Source organism: Delphinapterus leucas, chromosome 3 (assembly GCF_059928025.1).
Source record: "Delphinapterus leucas isolate spDelLeu-1000000601 "Yukka" chromosome 3, BTC_Dleu_Yukka2, whole genome shotgun sequence".
NCBI classification, from domain to species: domain Eukaryota; kingdom Metazoa; phylum Chordata; class Mammalia; order Artiodactyla; family Monodontidae; genus Delphinapterus; species Delphinapterus leucas.
The window spans coordinates 56,867,125-56,891,136 of NC_143131.1; the positions used below are offsets into that span (position 1 = coordinate 56,867,125).

Consider the following 24,012-nt stretch of genomic DNA (forward strand, 5'->3'; position numbering starts at 1 on the left):
GGTGCACAGGTTTAGTTGCTCCGCGGCATGTGGGATCTTCCAGACCAGGGCTCAAACCCGTGTCCCCTGCACTGGCAGGCAGGAAGATTCTTAACCACTGTGCCACCAGGGAAGTCCCAATTGCCCTGCTTTTTAACATGAATTGTCTAGGCCATTTTTCTTGTAGAATGTCCTTCATTCCAGATTTGTTGTCTGATTGTTTCTTCATAGTTAAGTTCAGGTTATGCATTTTGGCAAGAATATTGGTGATTTGCACAACTTATGCATCACTGGAGTCACGTATCAGATTGTTAAACACTACTGGTGATACCACATTTGATCATCTGGGTAAGATGGTAACCACCAGATGAGTTTTGATGTAAAGGTGCTGTTCTCTTTTTAGTTTTAACGTTGATTAACGATACTTGCTTTGAGTAGTCTTATCTCACTGGGAGTGGGATGATGGTAATTATCTAATTTATCCTCCATTCTGTATTATTGGACATTGATTCCGATGCATGCTCAGATTGGAGAGCCACTGCATAGTCTTCATCCCATATTTGGCCTGTGGACACCTGATAGGCAACTGCTTGAAAGGATGAGATTGATGTGAGATATTGGAAGACATCCCGATAAAAGCAGTTAAGTGCAAAAAGAATAGGGTCACTTTTTTGTAAAGAAAAAAGGAAGCAAAATGTTCTTCCAGGAATTTGGCAGTAGGAGTGGTGAACCGGACATTTTACATCCGACCGTGCCTTTGAATCTTTTACCAGGAGCTGAATTACTTTGATAATAGGAAGAAAGGGGAGAATTGTGTGAACAAGTATAACTCAGGGACAACTCGCTATAGAAGGGAATGCTCGGCTCTGTTGTTCAGAGGCCCGAGCTGCTTGTGCTTGTGCAGCAAAGACTGTCCCTCTTACACGACTGACCATAGTGAAAAACTACAAACCAGTCAGGCATTTATGTCCTGCGTTGCCCGGTCACTGCTCAGCCAAGAAAGCTCACCTGTAATCTGCCGGATCATCAAACTGACACTTGGGGGCACCCAACTCTGTTACGAGTTCGAATCTTACTGACAGCTGAATTTCAAACTGGAAGTCTGCATTGCCTCGTGGGGAGGAAGTGGGTATCGCTGAGCTTGGGCCACTCTTCTCCGCCAAATGAGGGGCCTGGACTTAATGAGCTCAGAGCAAAAGTCTACCTAACCCTCCAATGTTTATCTCTGCCAGCCTGCCGGGCACAGCCATCTTGAAGGCCGCGGATGGAAGGGGAGTGCTAAGGTGGGTCAGTAACGGCTATCCCAGCTCCAAGGCTGAAAGACCTGTGATGTCGGGGTTCTCCCCTCTAGGCCGCGGTGCCAGGAGCCGGGGAGTGGCCCCGAACGGCTGCTGCATATAGCCCTTAGCCCAGCACTCGACAGAGCTGACGCTAAATCAGAGTGCTTCCAACTTTCACTAGTGGTTTGTAACGGTTTTAACTAGTACCTGGGCCAGGCATGGTAAAAGAAGGGACAGCAACCAGCAGAGACCGGGGCGGAAAGGGCGGGCCTTGCGGAGGAAGGGGCGGGGCCCTGCGGAGGAAGGGGCGGGGCGGCGCGATGACCCTGCGGTCCCTTCCGGTGTCAATTTAGTGGCGGGAAAAGCAGCGCCTTCTAGGGCAGAGTGTTCCGGTCCTGAGTGGTAGCTCTTCGCTCCGCGGATGGAGACGCAGTCCGAGGAGCAAGCCGCTGCCGAGGCCGCGGACTCCAGAGGGGAAGGCGAGCCGCCGCAGGTCGCCGGCCCCCAGGCGGCGCGTCCCGAGGACCGCATGGCGCTGCTGCTCAGGTTGTTCCCTCTGGCCGGCTGGGCGGGAACCAAGTGGGCGTCGTGGCCAGGAGCTCCCCGCTTTGCTTAGAAATGTCCAGGGTTCGAATTCAGCGTCGGTCGCTTAATGGCTGCGTGACTGCATCATTCACTTAAGCTCTTTAAGCCCCTTTTTTAATCTTGGCAAAGGAGAGAAAAATGACAGCTTCCTAGCAGAGTTGCTGTGGGCATTAAACGAGATATTCTGGAGTCAGCGTTTAGCAAAGGGCCCTTAGAGCCTACTGAGCTGTAATTAACGCCTCCTTTCTTACCCACTCATGCCCTGGGACCCCGATTTTCAAGCCCTTATGTGGGTTGCATCGAAGCCCTGATAACTTCGGAGGGAGGTGGCTCCGCCCTTTCCTGTTGTAGCTATGGCCCTTTTCAATGCAGAAGCTTCATTTGTTATATTTTCTACCAGGAAGCAACGTCTCTATGTTGCTAGGGCAAGATTTGATGATAAAGGACATCAGTCTTTTACACCAGTGGGCAACTGTGGCCCTGGCCTTATCCATCCTACTCTGTTGTTGTGTGACCCCCTCAAGCTAAGGATGGTTTTCATGTGTTTAAATGGTTGGGGGGGGGAAGTCACAAGAATATTTAATAACAGATGAAAATTATGTGAAATTAAATTTCAGTCCCCTTAAGTAAAGTTTTATTGGAACACAACCTCAGGACCAACCTTTTTTCTCATGATTATGTAGATGTCTTTGCCCAGGAGCTGCTCTGCAGGTTCAAGCTGATTTGATCTGGTCGGCTTACTATGAATGAAGAGTCTCTGTCAAACAGAGTTGTATTTCCCAAGACTCACCATCCTCTCCTTCAAAGGCCTCTCAAAGATGGAGGCATGCTTTCACCCATTCTCACATGATTCATGAACTTCTTTGTATTCTCTCAAGGTCTCACCCCAGTCTTTGGGCCATATACCCGACCCTCTGACAGTGAGTTGTGGGACCTGTGGACAGGGATAGGCAACAGTGATGGGAGATGGGAACTTAGTTATCAACAGTCTTTTATAATATATACATCAGAGGAAGTTTAGAAGACACCGGGTCGGAGCTCTTGCCTTTAACTATTCCCATTCATATTATCTGTGAGTCTTTGGATCTGATCATTCCCTATCCAGAGTTCTTGGAGCCATATAGGAAAATGCTACTGCAGTCCATTGTCAATTCTGGATGGCCATATTAGCCACTGTCCACAGCTAGAGTATCCCATGGCCTTCTTGAATGCATATATGGGCTTCATCAACTCCTGGAAAGAATAGCTTCCCTGTATTACCTTCCCCTATTCCCTTATTTGTTGTGTTTTCCTCTTAGGAAGAAATGCCCAAAAGAGGTCCTGGCTACCAAACACTATTCTCACAAAGGTCCACCTGACTCGTTTTGATCTATTTCTTTGTGTAGCCCTTCTCTTTAAGCCTCATTTCAGTGTGGCCCATTAAGAATAAATTTAAAAATCAAATTTTAAACTTTTCCTCACAGATGCTGTTTTCCTACTGTATTTCATTTTGCGTATTTTTCTGAGGCCTTAAATTCTTTATACCTGTTTTAAATAAAATAGGCCAAAATGGAAGACCTTAATGCTATTTATTTATACTCATTTTGTTGCATCAAATTGCCAAAAAGATGAGTTGATTTATAATATAGTAATGAGTAAAACCTCAATAAGTATATAACTTTCTTCTCTTTATCTGTTTTCAGGGTAAGAGCACAGACCAAACAACAACTCTTGGAATATAAATCAATGGTTGACGCAAGTAAGTATTTTCATTTTCAAATAAGGTTTTGTGAGTTTGTTGATGAACAGTACTCCAGGGAAAACACCAATTTTACAAAAATATATTTATTTAGGGAATGGGAGGGCCAGCATAATGCAGTACTATACCCTGTAAGAATGCAAAAAGCAGGCTTGCCCTGGCCCTAAGGAACTAGTTAGGAATTCAAGAAATGTATATAAAACAAGTAAATAACAATTCAGGACAATTAAGTTCTGTTGATCAGAGAATTTGGAAATCCCTGTGGGCTTAGGGTATCACAAAACTTGCTACCATCAACAACCTGAACATTAAATTAGCAGATTAGATGATTGTTAAGCAAGTGATCTGAGACCTATACTTTGAGAAACACTGGATTATTGGCATGAGAGCAGAAGAGGCATAAAGGCATAAGTAAAAATTTTCAATTCTAAACACAGAAAAATTTTAAATTTATCTTTTAAAATTATTAATCCAGAAATCTCAGGGACCAAGAGAGTAGTAAAATGATGGTTTAGTCATCCTGAAGTAATAACCACCTAATAGCCACCTGATTTATTGTAAGCCCTTGGGTCACAAAGATAGATTTTGGTTACTCTTTCTTTCCCTATGAAATAAGCTTAAAGAGTAAAATCAAATAGTACACTAGGTGGAATCAGGAATTGTGGAGGAACTTCCCTGGTGGTCCAGTGGATGAGACTCTACGCTCCCAGCTCAGGGGGCCCAGGTTCAATCCCTGGTCAGGGTACTAGATCCCACACGCATGCTGCAACTAAAAGAACCCACGTGCCACAACGAAGATCTCGTGTGCCGCAACTAAGGCCTGGCACCTCCAAAATAAATAAATAAATAAATCTTTTTTTTAAAAAAAATTGTGGAGAAGCCGGGGGACCTCATAGATGTCTTAATCAGTTCCCTGAATCCGTGTTTGAACTTAGGTAATTTTTGAGCTCTGCTCAAGCTCTCTTTAAGGCCATAGATCTGAAGGCATTTCCATGTGTTTTCCATCTCCATTCCAGGGTTTCTAAAGTCATATTTTGCAAAAAACCAAACCAAACCAAACCCTAAAAAAATGGGCCCCCCAGCCTCTTTTCTGCTTACTGTAACTAGTAACTATAGGAACTAGGATATGAACCAGGCCTTCTTGCCTCCAAAGCCATATCCCTTTTGTTACATCGATAATGCTTACCTCCTGAAAAAGAATATCTATTACATATATAAAATATATATAAATGTGTATATACATATATATATGTAAAACTCAATCACTTTGCTGTATACCTGAAACTGATACAACATTATAAAAAACATTGTAAATCAACTATACTTCAATTTAAAAAATGCTTAACTCAAAGATGGTTAGTAGGTCCCTGCCCTTCCCCTGGAGGAATTAATGGTGTTCTTGTTTCCAAAGCCCGTGTTCCTTGTATTAAACCAATTATGTTTACCTTAGAGATGAGAAGTACAACATACCTAATGCTTTTTCTGGCATGAGAGCCCACATAATAAAAAAGTATATTTAGGGCTTCCCTGGTGGCGCAGTGGTTGAGAGTCCGCCTGCCGATGCAGGGGACACGGGTTCGTGCCCCGGTACGGGAAGATCCCACATACCGCGGAGCGGCTGGGCCCGTGAGCCATGGCCACTGAGCCTGCGCATCTGGAGCCTGTGCTTCGCAGCGGGAGAGGCCACAACAGTGAGAGGCCCGCGTACCACAAAAAAAAAGAAAAGAAAAGAAAAAAAATGTATATTTGATCTTAGATGTCGAGGTATAAGGGAAAAGCTATACAAAATTTGGACCACTGAAGAATTATCTCTATGAGTATTCCTGCACTCATAGTTGAATGAATTGATGCTAGGGATGGAGATATGGTGTTGAACAAGGCAGACTTTACCCTCATGGAGCTTAAATTCTATGTAGCAAAACAGGTAAGCAAAGAAACATGTGAGATAATTATGAGGTGAGGTAAATGTGATGAAGGAAATAATGGTGTGATAAGAGGGAGTGTCTACTTTAGACAGAGGAATCAGAGATGGCTTCTTTGAGAAGATGACCTTAAAGCTAAAATCCAAGTGATAAAAGAGTCTGCCTCCTCCTGCAGTTCTTGTTTTCCCTGTATAGATAATTTTATTTTTAAGGGCTTGTGACATCTGAAAACTTGAGTAGATTTAATAGTCCACACTCTAGAATTTCTACAACTAAAGGAGAGGACAGATTTGAAGCAAACCATAAGTAGTTAGGTTGTAGTCTTTGAGAGAAGATATTTGTCTAAAATTGATTGTGTTTTACCATTAAAAAATATATTACTGAGGGCTTCCCTGATGGTGCAGTGGTTGAGAGTCCGCCTGCCGATGCAGAGGACGTGGGTTCGTGCCCTGGTCCAGGTAGATCCCACATGCCGCGGAGCGGCTGGGCCCATGAGCCATGGCCACTGAGCCTGCGTGTCCGGAGCCTGTGCTCCACAACGGGAGAGGCCACAGTAGTGAGAGGCCCGCGTACCACACACACACACACACACACACACACACACACACACACACACACTATATATATATATATAACTGAGACTTTCTTGCATGAAGAAATTTTTTTTACAATAAGTGCATCTATTTTAAGGGTACAATTTGATGAGTTCTAACAAATGTATACATCTCTGTAACTACCACCACAATCAAGACGTAGAACATTTCTGTCACACCTGCCCGTGCCACTTCACACTCAGTCCCCACCCTGACCCCAGCAACCATCAATTTGATTTCTGTTGCTATAGATTTGTCTTCTAGAGTAGTGCTGTCCAATACAGTAGCCACTAGCTACAGATGGCCTTTTAAAGTTAAGTTAATTAAAATCAAATAAAATTTAAAATTCTTTGTTGCACTAATCACATATCAAATGCTGAAGCCACAGTGTGGCTGGTGGCTACCATATTGGACAGCGCAGATATTAAGCATTTCATTCATCACAGAACAGTGGTTTGGACAGCACTGTTCTAGAATTTGATGTAAATGGATTTATATGGTATGTATTTTTTTGTTTCTGACATCTTCCTTTTGTGACTTAATTCGTGTAACAAAATTCACCATTTTTTTTTTTTTTTGCCGTACATGGGCCTCTCACTGTTGTGGCCTCTCCCGTTGCGGAGCACAGGCTCTGGATGCGCAGGCTCAGCAGCCATGGCTCACGGGCCCAGCCGCTCTGCGGCATGTGGGATCTTCCCGAACCGGAGCACGAACCCGTGTCCCCTGCATCGGCAGGCGGACTCTCAACCACTGCGCCACCAGGGAAGCCCTCACCATTTTTTTTTTAGTTAATTTATTTATTTTTTGGCTGCGTTGGGTCTTCGTTGCTGTGCATGGGTTACTCTAGTTGCAGCGAGCAGGGGCCACTCTTCACTGCACTGTGTGGGCTTCTCATTGCAGTGGTTTCTCTTATTGTGGAGCACGGGCTCAGTAGTTGCAGCGTGTGGGCTCAGTAGTTGCAGTGAAGGCTCTAGGGTGTGGGCTTCAGTAGATGTCGCACGCGGGCTCAGTAGTTGTGGCGCACGGGCTTAGTTGCCCCGTGGCATGTGGGATCTTCCCAGACCAGGGATCGAACCCGTGTCCCCTGCATTGGCAGGTGGATTCTTAACCACTGCACCACCAGGGAAGTCCCCTGTCAGTCTTGTTAAATTTTAGCCATAAAAAAAAAAAAAAAAAATTTTAGCCATTCTAGTAAGTATATAGTAGTATCTCATGTGGTTTTAATTTACATTTCCCTAATAACTAATGTTGATTATCTTTTCATGTCTTTTTGGCAATTTATACATCTACTTTTATGAAGTAGATGTATAAATCTACTTTTATGAAATATCCATTCAAATCCTTACCCATTTTTTTTTTTAAACATCTTTATTGGGGTATAATTGCTTTACAATGGTGTGTTAGTTTCTGCTTTACAACAAAGTGAATCAGTTATACATATACATATGTTCCCATATCTCTTCCCTCTTGCGTCTCCCTCCCTCCCACCCTCCCTATCCCACCCCTTCAGGCGGTCACAAAGCACCGGGCTGATGTCCCTGTGCCATGCGGCTGCTTCCCACTAGCTATCTACCTTACGTTTATTAGTGTATATATGTCCATGCCTCTCTCTTGCCCTGTCACAGCTGACCCTTCCCCCTCCCCATATCCTCAAGTCCATTCCCAGTAGGTCTGTGTCTTTATTCCTGTCTTACCCCAGGTTCTTCATGACATTTTTTTTTTCTTAAATTCCATATATATGTGTTAGCATACGGTATTTGTCTTTTTCTTTCTGACTTACTTCACTCTGTATGACAGACTATAGGTCTATCCACCTCATTAAAAATAGCTCAATTTCATTTCTTTTTATGGCTGAGTAATATTCCATTGTATATATGTGCCACATCTTCTTTATCCATTCATCCGATGATGGGCACTTAGGTTGTTTCCATCTCCTGGCTATTGTAAATAGAGCTGCAGTGAACATTTTGGTACATGACTCTTTTTGAATTCTGGTTTTCTCAGGGTATATGCCCAGTAGTGGGATTGCTGGGTCATATGGTAGTTCTATTTGTAGTTTTTTAAGGAACCTCCATACTGTTTTCCATAGTGGCTGAACCAATTCACATTCCCACCAGCAGTGCAAGAGTGTTCCCTTTTCTCCACACCCTCTCCAGCATTTATTGTTTCTAGATTTTTTGATGATGGCCATTCTCACTGGTGTGAGATGATATCTCATTGTAGTTTTGATTTGCATTTCTCTAATGATTAATGATGTTGAGCATTCTTTCATGTGTTTGTTGGCAGTCTGTATATCTTCTTTGGAGAAATGTCTATTTAGGTCTTCTGCCCATTTTTGGATTTGGTTGTTTGTTTTTTTGTTATTGAGCTGCATGAGCTGTTTGTAAATTTTGGAGATTAATCCTTTGTCAGTTGCTTCATTTGCAAATATTTTCTCCCATTCTGAGGGTTGTCTTTTGGTCTTGTTTATGGTTTCCTTTGCTGTGCAAAAGCTTTGAAGTTTCATTAGGTCCCATTTGTTTCTTTTTGTTTTTATTTCCATTACTCTAGGAGGTGCTTACCCATTTTTTAATTGGATTGTTAGTCTCATTGAGTTTGAGTTCTTTAATTATAACTGAATACATGATGTATTCTATTAAACACTAAAGAATAAAATATTCACTCCTTTAAAAACAAGAATACAGTCCTTTTTCAGGTAAATAAATAAATATATGTGTGTGTGTGTATATACATATGTATACATATATGGCAGAAATTTTCTCCTAGTTTGTTGCTTCCTTTTTTACTTCCTTAACATTGTCTTTTTTTTTTTTTTTTTTTTTTTTGCAGTACGCGGGCCTCTCACTGTTGTGGCCTCTCCCATTGCGGAGCACACGCTCCAGCCCGTGCAGACTCAGCGGCCATGGCTCACAGGTCTAGCCGCTCCGCGGCATGTGGGATCTTCCCGGACCGGGGCATGAATCTGTGTCCCCTGCATCGGCAGGCAGACTCTCAACCACCGTGCCACCAGGGAAGCCCTAACATTGACTTTTGAGGAGCAGAAGGCATTAATTTTGATGAAGCACTATTCTTCACTCTTTTCTTTTGTACTTTGTGGTTTTTGAGTTCTATCTAAGAAACTGTGACTACCCCAAGGTTGCAAAGTTTTCTCCTGTGTTTTGTTCTAGATGTCTTAAGGTGTTAGGTTTAAAGTACAGGACTGAGATTCTTTTTTTTTTTTTAAACATCTTTATTGGAGTATAATTGCTTTACAATGGTGTGTTAGTTTCTGCTGTATAACAGTGAATCAGCTATACATATACATATATACCCATATCTCCTCCCTCGTGTCTCCCTCCCACCCTCCCTATCCCACCCTTCTAGGTGGACACAAAGCACCGAGCTGATCTCCCTGTGCTCTGTGACTGCTTCCCACTAGCTATCTGTTTTACATTTGGTAGTGTGTATATGACCACGCCACTCTCTCACTTCGTCCCAGCTTGCCCTTCCCCCTCCCCGTGTCCTCAAGTCCATTCTCTATGTCTGCGTCTTTATTCCTGTCCTGCCCCCCGGTTCTTCAAAACCATTTTTTTGTTTGTTTTTAGATTCCATATATATCTGTTAGCATATGGTATTTGTTTTTCTCTTTCTGACTTACTTCACTCTGTATGACAGACTCTAGGTCCATCCACCCCACTACAAATAACTCAATTTCGTTTATTTTTATGGCTGAGTAATATTCCATTGTGTATATGTGCCACATCTTCTTTATCCATTCGTCTGTCGATGGACACTTAGCTTGCTTCCACGTCCTGGTTATTGTAAATAGAGCTGCAGTGAACATTGCGGTACATGACTCTTTTTGAATTATGGTTTTCTCAGGGTATATGCCCAGTAGTGTGATTGCTGGGTCGTATGGTAGCTCTGTTTTTAGTTTTTTGAGGAACCTCCATACTGTTCTCCATAGTGGCTGTATCAGTTTACATTCCCACCAACAGTGCAAGAGGATTCCCTTTTCTCCACACCCTCTCCAGCATTTATTGTTTGTAGATTTTCTGATGATGGCCATTCTTAATGGTGTGAGGTCATACCTCATTATAGTTTGATTTGCACCTCTCTAATGATTAGTGCATTTCTCTAATGAAAGGATGTTGAGAATCCATTCATGTGTTTGTTGGCAATCTGTATATCTTCTTTGGAGAAATGTCTCTTTAGGTCTTCTGCCCATTTTTGGATTGGGTTGTTTGGTTTTTTGATATTGAATTGCATGAGCTGCTTGTATATTTTGGAGATTAATCCTTTGTCAGTTGCTTCGTTTGCAAATATTTTCTCCCATTCTGAGGGTTGTCTTTTCGTCTTGTTTATGGTTTCCTTTGCTGTGCAAAAGGTTTTAAGTTTCATTAGGTCCCATTTGTTTATTTTTGGTTTTATTTCCATTTCTCAAGGAGGTGGGTCAAAAAGGATCTTGCTGTGACTTATGTCACAGTGTTCTGCCTATGTTTTCCTCTAAGAGTTTTATAGTGTCTCGCCTTACATTTAGGTCTTTAATCCATTTTGAGTTTATTTTTGTATATGGTGTTAGGGAGTGGTCTAATTTCACTTTTACGTGTAGCTGTCCAGTTTTCCCAGCACCACTTATTGAAGAGGCTGTCTTTTCTCCATTGTATATTCATGCCTCCTTTATCAAAAATAAGGTGACCATATGTGTGTGGATTTATCTCTGGGCTTTCTATCCTGTTCCATTGATCTATATTTCTGTTTTTGTGCCAGTACCATACTGTCTTGATTACTGTAGCTTTGTCATATAGTCTGAAGTCAGGGAGCCTGATTCCTCCAGCTCCATTTTTCTTTCTCAAGATTGCTTTGGCTATTCGGGGTCTTTTATATTTCCATACAAATTGTGAAATTTTTTGTTCTAGTTCTGTGAAAAATACCATTGGTAGTTTGATAGAGATTGCATTGAATTTATTGATTGCTTTGGGTAGTATAGTCATTTTCACAATGTTGATTCTTCCAATCCAAGAACATGGTATATCTCTCCATCTGTTTGTATCATCTTTAATTTCTTTCATCAGTGTCTTATAGTTTTCGGCATACAGGTCTTTTGTCTCCTTAGGTAGGTTTATTCCTAAGTATTTTACTCTTTTTGTTGCAATGGTAAATGGGAGTGTTTGCTTAATTTCTCTTTCAGATTTTTCATCATTAGTGTGTAGGAATGCAAGAGATTTCTGTGCATTAATTTTGTATCCTGCTACTTTTGGAGTAACTTTTGTGTATGGTGTGCGCTAAGTAAGGATAAAGGTTCATTTGTTTTCCATATAGAAATCCAGTTTTTCTAGCACTGTTGAAAAGACTTTTCTTTATCCATTGTATATGTGTAGGTCTATTTCTGGACTTTTTCTTCTGTTCCTTTGAGGTATTTGTCTATCCTTACAATGATACCATGCTGTTTGGATGACTGTAGCTTTATAGTAAGTCTTGATTGTCAGCTCTTGTAAGTCCTTCAACATTCTTTGTCAAAATTGCTTTGATTATTCTTGGTCCTTTGTTTTTCTATATGCATTTAAAATCAGTTTGTCAATTTCTACAGATTTGACTGGGATTTGAGTGGGATCTATAGATCAGTATGGGTGAAATTGTTATATTAGCGATAATGATTCTCCCAATACATATAGATAGTTTATCTTTCCATTTCAGTATTTTGTAATGGGGTCTTCCCTGGTGGCGCAGTGCTTAAGAATGCGCCTGCCAGTGCAGGGGACATGGGTTCAAGCCCTGATCTGGGAAGATCCCACAGGCCACGGAGCAACTAAGCCCATGTACCACAACTACTGAGCCTGTGCTGTAGAGCCCGTGAGCCACAACTGCTAAAGCCTGTGTGCCTAAAGCCCATGATCCACAGCAAGAGAAGCCACCGCAGTGAGAAGCCCGCACACCACAACGAAGAATAGCCCCTGCTTGCCGCAGCTAGAGAAAGCCCACACGCAGCAATGAAGACCCAACACAGTCAAAAACAAATAAATAAATAAAATAAATTAAATAAACTTATAGTATTTGGTAGTGTTCAATGTAGAGGTCATACATGTATTTTGTTAAATTTATCCTTAAGTATTTTGTGTGTTTGCGTGCAATTTTACATGTATTTTTAAAGTTTAATTTCCTATTGTTTGTTGCTAATATATAGACGTACAGTTGTTTTTTTTTTTACATTGATCTTGTTTTTTGTTTTTTGCGGTACGCGGGCCTCTCCCATTGTGGCCTCTCCCGTTGCGGAGCACAGGCTCTGGATGCGCAGGCTCAGCGGCCATGGCTTACGGGCCTAGCCACTCCGCGGCATGTGGGATCTTCCCGGGCCGGGGCACGAACCCGTGTCCCCTGCATAGGCAGGTGGACTCTCAACCACTGTGCCACCAGGGAAGCCCTGTGATCTTGTTCATTTTTTACTCTTTTTCTATCATTCCATAACTGTGCTGTCCGACGTGGTAGACATTAGCTCCGTGTGACCGTTGAACACTTGAAATGTGGTTAGTCCTCATTGAGAAGCACTGTAAATGTAAAATATGCACAGAAGAAAAGAATGTGAAATATTTCAGTAGTAATTAGAAATTGATTACGTGTTGAAACGATAATATTTTGGATCTGTTGGGTTTAATAAGCTATATTAAAATTATTTTCATTTGTTTCTTTTGTAGTGTGGAAATGAAATTAAAAATTACATATTTGGTTTGCATTTGTGGCTTACATTATATTTCTTTTGGACAATGCTTTAATAAAATACTACTAACGTCAAAAATTTATTTATTTGTAGATGAAGAAAAAACTCCAGAACAAATCATGCAGGAAAAGCAAATTGAAGCGTAGGTCATATTTTTAAATTTTAGTTGTGGCTTTTACAGATTTAATAATATTATCCACCTTATGATATTGTCTTTCTTTTTCCTTTCCTTTTTTTTCCCAAGTAATTTGTCATGCACGTATTGAGAAGTTGTTGATGTGGGATGTAGACTTACATGCACATGAGTGATCATATTAGCACTTTTGTCATCCTCCACACCTTAACAAGATACTTAGCGAAGTATCATAGCAGGAATCAGTTTACCAAATCTGTAAATGCATAGGTGTTGGGAGCCTGTGGAATACTTTTATTTAGAGAACAGGCATTTAACTTTCTTCAAAGATTTACTTTATACCTTTCTTCAAGTAGTTACTTTTTCTGATATTGCTGAAATTCTTTTGTTCATGCTTCTTTGGCAGTAAAATTGAAGAACTGGAAAAAGAAATTGAAGAGGCAAAAATTGCTTTTGAAATGAAAAAGCTTGCGTTAGACAGGTAATTATTACCTTTTTTTTTTTTTTTTGCGGTATGTGGGCATCTCACTGTTGTGGCCTCTCCCGTCGCGGAGCACAGGCTCCATACGCGCAGGCTCAGCGGCCATGGCTTATGGGCCCAGCTGCTCCGCAGCATGTGGGATCTTCCCGGACCGGGGCACGAACCCGCGTGCCCTGCATCGGCAGGCGGACTCTCAACCACTGTGCCACCAGGGAAGCCCAGTTATTGTGTTTTAAGTATGCAAAATGGGTATGGCTCAAGGTGGAGGGGATATTTTAGCTGGTCTGAAGTAATCAATCAAAATGATGTTTAGATAATGGTCCCACAAATTTTGAGCCCTGAGAGAAAAGTTACATCATTCATTAATGTCTTCATTTGAAGAAGTTACATAAGATAAGGTTAATAAGGAAATGTCAGTCAAGACAGTTAAAGTGTGAGGTTAAATCTCATTCTGTGTTTGAAATGATTATATGGATTCATTTACTCCAGTAACTTTTTTTTTAATATTTGTTTATTTATTTTACTTTTTGACTGCATCGGGTCTTAGTTGGGGGACGCGTGATCTTCATGTGGCGCCTGGGCTTCTCTCTAGTTTTGGCGCTCGAGCTCAACAGTTGCGGCATGCAGGCTCTCTAGTTGTGGCTTGTGTGCTCAGTAGTTGTGGCTCAAGGGCTTGGTTGTCCCGCGGCATATGGGATCTTAGTTCCCCAACCAGGAATCGAACCTGTGTCCCCTGCATTGGAAGGTGGATTCTTAACCACTGGACCACCAGGGAAGTCCCCTATTCCAGTAACTCTTAATGGAGTAAAAGAATTGTCATTGAGTTTAAATATATTTTTAATTTTAGGCTTTGCATATATATTTTAAAATTCATTCAACAGATATTTGAGTGCTTCCTGTGTCGTAAGCTTTGTGCTGGAGCTGGCATACAGTTGTTAATAAGACAAACAGTGGCCTCTATTATAGACTTATGATCTGAATTAATAATCTCAATTAAGTGAATGACTTTTAACAGTTTTTTCCTTGTATTTCTGGCCGTCCCAGATGAATTTATTTACATTTAATTGAAAAGTAGTTAAATCCCTTTTAATTGCTTCTAGCAGTGAACTTTTTTCCCTCATTTCATATGCTGGCTTATTATATAGATCGTATTTTTTAACTAAGGTGGCTTCAGAGCTATTAAGATATCCCCCTTTAATGAAATGACTAATATTGCTGAGCTGATTGCCTTTTTTTTTTAAATTTATTTTTGGCAGCTTTGGGTCTTCATTGCTGTGCACAGGCTTTCTCTAGCTGCGGCGAGCAGGGGCTACTTTTCTTTGCAGTGCATGGCTTTCTCATTGCAGTGGCTTCTCTTGTTGCGGAGCACAGGCTCTAGGTGTGTGGGCTTCAGTAGTTGTGGCACACAGTCTCAGTAGTTGTGGCTCTCGGGCTCTAGAGCGCAGGGTAAGTAGTCATGGTGCGCGGGCTTAGTTGCTCCGTGGCATGTGGGATCTTCCCGGACCAGGGCTCGATCCTGTGTCCCCTGCATTGGCAGGTGGATTCTTAACCACTGCGTCACCAGGGAAGCCCCTGATTGCCTTTTTGTTATGATTTATTAGCTATTTGAATTTAAAAATAAATTACAGTGCTAGCTTTTACATAGACACATTTTAAAGTTCACAGCCAAGTATGGTTTTGTATTCCCTAACTACACATTTTGGGCCCCTGTTGATCTCTGTAGTACCTTTTTTTTTCCTTCCAGTTTTATTGAGATATAATTGATATACTGCACTGTATAAGTTTAAGGTGTGCAGCATAATGTTTTGACTTGCATCCTGAAATGATTATCACATTAGGTTTAATGAACATCATCTCATATAGATACAAAATTAAAGAAATAGCAAAAAAAATTATTTTCTTGTGGTGAGAACTCTTAGGATTTATTCTCTTAACAACTTGCACATAATAACTTACAGCAGTGTTAAACATGTTTATTGTGTTGTACATTACATTTTGTAGTGCCTTAATGCTTCCTCGCAGCCCCGCACCAAGGTGGACGGCTTGGAGAGCAAGTTCAGGCTGGGTGTCAGGTCTGCTCAGCCCCCCTCTCTGGCCATATGCACAACTGCATGCAACAGCCGCATCCATATTGGTGTTCCTTCATATTTCTATAACTTACTTATCAAAGTATTTCCCATATGATACTGTTTAAAAACCTACTTTTGTTTTATGTTATATTTAAAGAGAAATCAATCTTTACCTTGTTGTATTTTTAAATTTTCTTTTTCAGTGTACCCTAAATGTTAACCATGTTTTATAATGGAAGCTTTTTTCCTCTATAGGATGCAGCTTTCAAGTGCACTTAAAAAACACATGGAGAAAATTAACACCAAGACTAGGTATGTTTTTTTTTGTTTGTTTTATTTTTTCTGGATTTGGCAAGGATGGGAATAAGGGAGATCCGCATAATGACTAGTTCTATGAATTTTTTTTTTTTTTAATTACCTGTCACTACCGACCACCTTTATCTGGGGAATAAGAAACATGACAAAAAAAAAAAAGAGAAACATGACAGAATTTCTGTGGGCCCTTCTCATCATTACAACTTTTATAGTCCTGTTGACATTTTGTTTCATATGGATCGGGACCCTAAGACGCAATGGAGGTTTTACCTATACAATATGGGATTTTTTTTTTTTAATATTTATTTATTTGGCTGCACCAGGTCTTAGTTGCGGCATGTGGGATTCAGTTCCCTGACCAGGGATCAAACCCAGGCCCCCTGCATTGGGAATGTGGAGTCTTAACCACTGGACCACCAGGGAAGTCCCCAATCTGAGAATTTTGAAGGAGGATTGTTTTTGTTTTTAATAAATTTATTTATTTTTGGCTGCGTTGGGTCTTTGTTGCTGTGCGCGGGCTTTCTCTAGTTGCGGTGAGCAGGGGCTCCTCTTTGTTGCGGTATGCGGGCTTCTCATTGCAGTGGCTTCTTGTTGCGGAGCACGTGCTCTAGGCGCATGGGCTTCAGTAGTTGTGACACGCAGTCTCTAGAGCGCAAGCTCAGTAGTTGTGGCACACGGGCTTAGTTGCTCCACGACGTGGGATCTTCCTGGACCAGGGCTCGAAACTGTGCTCCCTGCATTGGCAGGCGGATTCTCAACCACTGTGCCATCAGGGAAGCCCCTGAAGGAAGGTTTTGAAAGTTAACTTTCGTTTGGGATTTACTGTAAAGCAGGAGCAATGCTATCTCATTTAAGCCAACTCAATGAGATAGGAAATATACTCCTCATTTTTGTATTGGCAGAAATGATCTTGCATAGGTTCAATAATTGGCCGGGCAATCAAGGTCATCTCTAATCTGAGCCTAAGTGCCTGGCCACTGGGGCCTTACCTGTGATTTTATCTCCCAAAGCTCTAATCTTGTGATAAAATACCACCACCACCACCACCCCACTGTTGGCACAGGAAGAGTACAGAGATGGATCTGGCACTTTCTCTATCTGGACGTCTTAGCCCTGACTGATACCCATTCCTCCCATATTCCATTTAACTCCAGGACTACATAAATCCTAAAATCTGAATTTGAACTCTCTAAATATTGCTCCCCCACGAAAGGAGAGCTTAAAACATTCTTGAGTTAAAGGAGTGCAGGATAGATTCATCACATTGACACCAAAGACAGCACAAAGGCCAGGTAGGCTGAGGCAGCGCCTTTAGCCTGTCTTAAAGTTTACAACCACGTATAGCTGTAACTAGCAGAAAATGAGTTCAGCTCTCAGGTCTGTGCAGATAGTCCCCTTTTTCAGCCTCCCAGGTAAACTTCTACAGTGTTTCTCACGCCTGGCTGATTATCAGGATAATTAGTATTTTCACAATGGCCACATTGCTGGTCCCATCCCAAACCTGCTGACTCAGAATCTCTGAAGATGGGGAGCTGGCAATCCACATTTAACGAGCCTCCCAAGGGAATGTGGCACTCTGAAATATGAGAACCACTTTTCTCATCCAGTCTTATTTCCACCCTTTTACTCCAGCCTACTAAACTGCTTGATCTAGGTAATCTTCATAATTACACTTGAGCATTGAACAACCTGGGTTTCAACTGCCCAAGTCCACTTATATGCAGGTTGTTTGGGGTTTTTTTCAATAAATATGGCACCTGTATTTTCATTTTACAGATCTTTAAGTTAACTAAGTATGGGGGAAGATTTGTGTTTAGTTAGAGGTCACAGTATGTGGAATCAGAAGAACTAGGGTTTGATCCAAACTGTTTCAGCTTTCTGCCCTTGGGTGAGTCATTTAATTCCTTTGTTTTTGAGGCAGAGATAGCAGTGCTCTTGATTGTGTGGGATGGTTGGTGTCCCTAACCACTCACCCCACCTGCATTGTTCAAGGTTCAACTATACTTTACATCTTTTAAGACTCAAGGATTTCCCTTGTTCCACCCTTTGCACAACTCTTAGAAGGGTTCATATCCATTACTGGTTGTAATGAAACCATATGATGGTTGTGGATTTATTTTTTCCCCCATAAGATTCTTTCCTCTTTGAAAACATGTACTATGTTTTACTCTGTTTTATATTCCTGGTGCCTGGCACAGTCTTGCCATGTAGTAGTCACTCAGAAATACTTGGAGGGGCTTCCCTGGTGGCGCAGTGGTTGAGAATCCGCCTGCCAATGCAGGGGACACGGGTTCGAGCCCTGGTCCAGGAAGATGCCACATGCCATAGAGCAACTAAGCCCATACACCACAACTACTGAGCCCGCACACCTAGAGCCCTTGCTCGCTGCAACTAGAGAAAAAGCCCGTGCGCAGCAACAAAGACCCAGCACAACCAAAAATAAATAAATTAACTAATTAAAAAAAAAAAGAAATACTTGTTGGAGAAATGGGGATAAAAGCACTTTATTCACTGAAACTATTCTGTATGATATGATAATGGTAGATACATGTCATTATACATTTGTCAACTCATAGCATGTACAACACCAAGAATGAACCCTAACCCTAATGTAAACCATGGCCTCTGGGTGATAATGATGCGTCAGTGTAGGTTCATCATTTGTAACAAATGGCTCGCTCTGCTGCGGGGGAGGCTGTGCAAGCGTGGGGCCAGCGTGTACATGGGCTTCCCTTCCACTCGGTTCTGCTTTGAACCTAAAACTTGTCTAAAAACTAAAGTCTGTTTCCAAAAAAAAGCTATGTATTAGCAAGCTGTTAGGGTTTTTTCCCCCTAAATATGAGATTTTTAGAAATGTTCCTGGGGAATTCCCTGGCGGTCCACTGGTTAAGACTCCGAGCGTCCACTGCAGGGGGCACCGGTTTGATCCCTGGTCGGGGAACTAAGATCCCACATGCCGTGCAGTGCAGCCAAGAGAAAAAACACAAGAAATGTTATTTGATATTCTTTGTTGTCTGTGAGCAAAAATTTTTCTAGGGAAATGCATCTCTAATTCTAAACAGAAATTTAGTTTACATCAAATTTTTCCAGACTTATTTTGTTAAACAATGACTTTCTATTGAAGTGTACAGTGAATATAATGAAAGTAAATATATACTAACTGATTTCTTAATTGAGGTTTTTTAACTGTTAATCATATTTTTTATTCCTTTTCAGTGTGCTCATGGATAACATGAAACAAATACTAAGTCTAAATAAATCAGTAATGAAATCACAGCAGGTAACTTTGAATATAAAGCTGCTTATGCATTCTCATGATTTCAGTAACATTCTTGCTGGTAACTGTATGTGACTAAATAGGATTGCCCAAAGAGACTGATATGGTTGGAATTCACTGTCCTTAAATTTTCTCTCTTTTCCATAATTCCATTATTTCTGACTAATTATCTACTTATCATTTAAGCTACTTTTCCTTTCCCTTTTGTTGTGTGGAAACAGAGGAATTGAAAACTGGAGCTCTAGAAAATATGAATAGATAAATTCAGTGATTTAAATATTATAGGTGTGTTCTTAGGTTATGTGCCTTAATCTTTTTATTTCTAATAACAGGAAACCCGGGACTTGGAAGACAAATTGCTTGATGTTAGAAAGAAGAGATTGCGTATGTAGAACACTTTTTTTTTTTTGAGAACACATTTTCACTTAATATGAAGATTGATAAGGCCAGATCTCTCAATCACTGAAAAATTTTTTAATTTCCTTAAAATTTTGGACATAGCAATTTAAAAAGTAGTATATAAAATGGATTTTGCTTGATTTGTTGTTTTAGAACTTTAAATCACAAAAATTAAGATATTCTCAGTGCAGGAAGGAATATCAAATAATACAAAAAAGTATAATGTGAAAGCCATACCTCCATCCTGTGTGACCACAGTTAGGAGTACATCATTCCAGGCCTTTTTCCACACCCATATAAATGTATTTAAATAAACATAATTTTTTTTAATTTATTTATTTTATTTTATTTTTGGCTGCGTTGAGTCTTTGTTGCTGCGCGCGGGCTTTCTCTAGTTGCAGGGCGCCGGCTTCTCATTGCGGTGGCTTTTCTTGTTGTGAAGCACGGGCTCTAGGCGCGCAGGCTTCAGTGGTTGCAGCATGTGGGCTCAGTAGTTGTGGCTCTCGGGCTCTAGAGCGCAGGCTCAATAGTTGTGGCTCACGGGCTTAGCTGCTCTGCGGCATGTGGGATCTTCCCAGAACAGGGCTCGAACCCGTGTCCCCTGCATTGGCAGGCGGATTCTTAACCACTGTGCCACCAAGTAAGCCCCCTAAACATAATTTTTAAATGATCACTTGATGCATATGGTTCTACAGCTTTTTAACTTAATGAATATGAGATGGCTTTTTGCATTGAAATGTTTTATTGAAATGTATTTCAGAAGTAACACATATTCTCTATAAAGAATTTAGAAACAGAAAAACATACATAGGAAGTTAAATTTTTAATTTTATCAAGAGATAATCGATCTTCAATGCTTCTTATTTATAAAATAAAATTGGCATAATTTTATTCTGTGTTGTAAACTGCTGTTTTCATTTAACAGTATAGGCATGATTTATTATTTTAAAATATTATGTAGATTTGCCTTTTTGTAAGTAATCTCAGGATTAGAAGTAGTCCTGGTCATCTGATCTAATCACCCTTTGGCTTTTTTTCCATTGCATTCCTGTCAAGGAACCAAGCTCCTGAGATATACCCATTTATGGTTTCAAATACTATCTGTCCCCAACTTATGATGTTTCGACTTAATGATTTTTTGACTTTATGATGATATGCATTTAGTAGAAACTGAATTCAGATTTTGAATTTTGCTCTTTTCCTGGGCTAGTAACATACTCCATTGTGATGCTGGGCAGCAACATCAAGCCCCAGCTCCTATCAGCCATGTGATCATAAGGGTAAACAACCAATACACTTACAACTATTATGTTTTTCACCTTCAGTACAGTATTCAATAAATTACATGAGATATTTAACACATTGTTATAAAACAGGCTTTGTGTTAGATGATTTTGCCCATTTGCAGGCTAATGTAAGTGTTCTGGGCATATTTAAGGTAGGCTAAGTTAAGCTGTGATGTTTGGTAGATTAGGTGTACTAAATGTGTTTTCGACTTAGGATATTTTCAACTTAAGATGGGTTTACCAGGAAGATTTGTAGTTTAGTTCTCAGAACGTTTCGGGAACAACAACAAAAAATGGTTGATGGTATTTATCCCTGGAGAAGGGAATCTTACCTTTCCTTGAAAATTCATCTTGTTGATATTTTAATTTTTGTAAATAAAGGGGGGGAAAGTATTTCCTTACATATATCTCCTGCTATTTTTTTGGCAACCCAGAGTAAGTCCTCTTTGACATGATGCCACAGCAAACATTTGTAGACAGTATCACTGTCATACATACATACCTTGAACATCTCACAGAGGACATTACTAAGTATGAAATTAAAATATTGGTGTTTTGCACCAGAGAAATCATTTTCAGATCAAAATGGAACTGCAGCCTAAAATGCTGCTTATTAAAAATTTTCTCTTGACTGAAATAATCAGTAACTGTTCTGCTTCATAAGTTTTCAAGATTCTTGTTTATAGGAGTTATCATATATAGTATATCGTTTTATTTTTAACCCAATAGAGTTAAAACAAGCTTCAGAAAGGAAGCTTTTAGAAATACAGACTGAAAAGAACAAACAGAAAGATGATTTGGGTAGTATGGAAAATTCGGGGAAGATAAAGACCATACAACAAAACCTGGAGATGGAGATACAGATTACTACAGTTATTCAACATGTGTTCCAGGTAATATTTTTATAAAATAGGAAGCGGGGTAAAGAACTTTTCAAAAGTGAATGGTTCTATTACTTTCAGGCTTATTTTCATTTAGTTTTCTTTTCTTTTTTTTTTTTTCATTTAGTTTTTGATCTTACTAAATAATTCAGTACTGAATATCAAGCTGTTTACATATATCTTGAATTTATGTCTGTTTAGCATTTAAGGCTTTGGTTTTTTGTTATAGTTAGACCTTAGGCATTTATAAATGGAAATGATATCAGCAGCTCTGTGGAGGCAGAATGGTATAATGATGGAGAACATTAGACTTCAAGTTGGGAAGTGGGGAAAACATGGATGCAGGTGATGGGAGTCTAGAGTTAAGATCCTACCAGCTACTTAATAGTTGCTGAGGGACTTCCCTGGTGGCACAGTGGTTAAGAATCCACCTGCCAATGCAGGGGACACGGTTCGATCCCCAGTCTGGGAAGATCCCACATGCCATGGAGCAAATAAGCCCTTGCGCTACAACTACTGAGCCTGCATGCCACAACTACTGAAGCCCACGTGCCTAGAGCCCATGCTCTGCAAAAAGAGAAGCCACCGCAATGAGAAGCCCACGCACCGCAACAAAGAGTGGCCCCCGCTCACTGCAACTAGAAAAAGCCTGCACACAAATAAATAAATTAAAATAAATAAATTTTTTTTTAAAGTTGCTGACCTTGAGGAAATTATTTAACTTTTCTAAGCATTAGTTTCCTTGTGTAGGAAGAGTGGTTATTAGAACTAAAGGTGATAATTCATGTTAATCTGTTTAGCATAGTGTCTGCTCGAAGCAAATTCTCAATATTGGTAGTTATTGTCATGTCAGGATTTTTTTATTTTTTAAGTTTATTTATTTATTTTTTGGCTGTGTTGGGTCTTCTTTGCTGCACACAGGCTTTCTCTAGTTCTGGCGAGCAGGGGCTACTCTTCGTTGTGGTGCTTGGGCTTCTCATTGCAATGTCTTCTCTTGTTGCAGAGCACGGGCTCTAGGCGCAGGGGCTTCAGTAGTTGTGGCACACAGGCTCAGTAGTTGGTGTGCAGGGGCTTAGTTCCTCCACGGCATGTGGGATCTTCCCGGACCAGGGATCGAACCCTTGTCCCCTGCATTGGCAGACGGATTCTTAACCACTGCGCCACCAGGGAAGTCCCCATTATGTCAGTTTTTAAATTTTATGTATTCATTTAGCCTGGAGGTTTTTCTTTACTTTTTTTTTTTTAATATTTATTTATTTATTTGGCTGTACTGGGATCTTCATTGCTGCGTGCAGGATCTTTAGTTGTGGCATGCGAACTCTCAGTTGCGGCATGTGGGATCTAGTTCCCTGACCAGGGATCAATCCCGGGCCCCTGGTATTGGGAGCACGGAGTCTTAGCCACTGGACCACCAGGGAAGTCCCTCTTTACTTTATTTATTATTTTTGGCTACATTGGGTCTTCGTTGCTGTGCGCGGGCTTTTCTCTAGTTGTGGTGCGCGGGGGCTGCTCTTCATTGTGGTGCGCAGGCTTCTCATTGCAGGGGTTTCTCTTGTTGCGGAGCATGGGCTCTAGGCGCACGGGCTCAGTAGTTGCAGCACACGGGCTCAGTGGCTGTGGCTTGCAGGCTCAGTAGTTGTGGCTCGCGGGCTCTAGAGCGCAGGCTCAGTAGTTAAGGTGCACAGGCTTAGTTGCTCCATGGCATGTGGGATCTTCCCGGACCACGGCTCAAACCCGTGTCCCCTGCATTGGCAGGTGGATTCTTAACCACTGCGCCACCAGGGAAGTCCTGAGGATTTTTTTAAAATCTTGTTAAATTTTTAAGAGTACTTAGAACATTAATTAAAAAATTTTTTTTCTTAATTACAGAACCTCATTTTGGGGAGTAAAGCCAACTGGGCAGAGGATTCTGCCCTGAAGGAAACTGTTCTGCAGCTTGAGAAGAATCTCACCATGATCCAATAAGAATTCTGTTTTGACGTATTTTTGTTTCTGTCTTTAATGTCATTTAAATTGCAAATTTTAAGTGAAATGCTTTTCAGTGTTTTTGGAGCTGTTCTAATACTGCAATTTTTTTTTTAGCTTAACAGTGGTACATGGAATTTACTGCTTTAAATATGATAAAGTGACTGGCATAATCTAAAAGAATCTGAAAATGTTAGACTTGGAAGTGTCCCAAAAGATATCTAGTCCAGCTTTCCACTGAATGTGGACTGTTTTTTTTACAACATTCCTGTAAGTCCCAACTCTCATTTGGAATACTACTCTATTTATTTGTCAAACAAAATATTGGAAATTTAGAAAAGCATATCCACATCTTTATTTTTTTCAACTGTCAATTGTATTTTATTCAAATAAATCTCATTTTAGTTCTGTCTCA

At 40.7% G+C, this 24,012-nt stretch overlaps 1 protein-coding gene and 1 pseudogene across 2 annotated transcripts; both read left to right on the forward strand.

Moving 5' to 3' along the window:
* Positions 1-1,590: 1,590 nt before the first annotated feature.
* Positions 1,591-24,012, forward strand: CENPH (centromere protein H). 2 transcript variants are annotated; one of them, XM_022596094.2, is made up of 9 exons: positions 1,593-1,805; positions 3,527-3,582; positions 12,885-12,933; positions 13,331-13,405; positions 15,730-15,786; positions 19,006-19,069; positions 19,399-19,450; positions 21,481-21,644; positions 23,502-24,012. In XM_022596094.2, exons 1-9 carry the CDS (start codon positions 1,681-1,683, stop codon positions 23,595-23,597), a joined length of 738 nt encoding a protein of 245 aa, XP_022451802.1. In that variant the 5' UTR covers positions 1,593-1,680; the 3' UTR covers positions 23,598-24,012. The 2 variants fall into 2 exon arrangements, with proteins under 2 accessions (XP_022451812.1, XP_022451802.1); XM_022596104.2 differs by lacking the exon at positions 15,730-15,786 and having other exon boundaries at positions 1,591-1,805.
* Positions 2,198-3,520, forward strand: LOC111187845 (mesoderm-specific transcript homolog protein pseudogene; annotated as a pseudogene).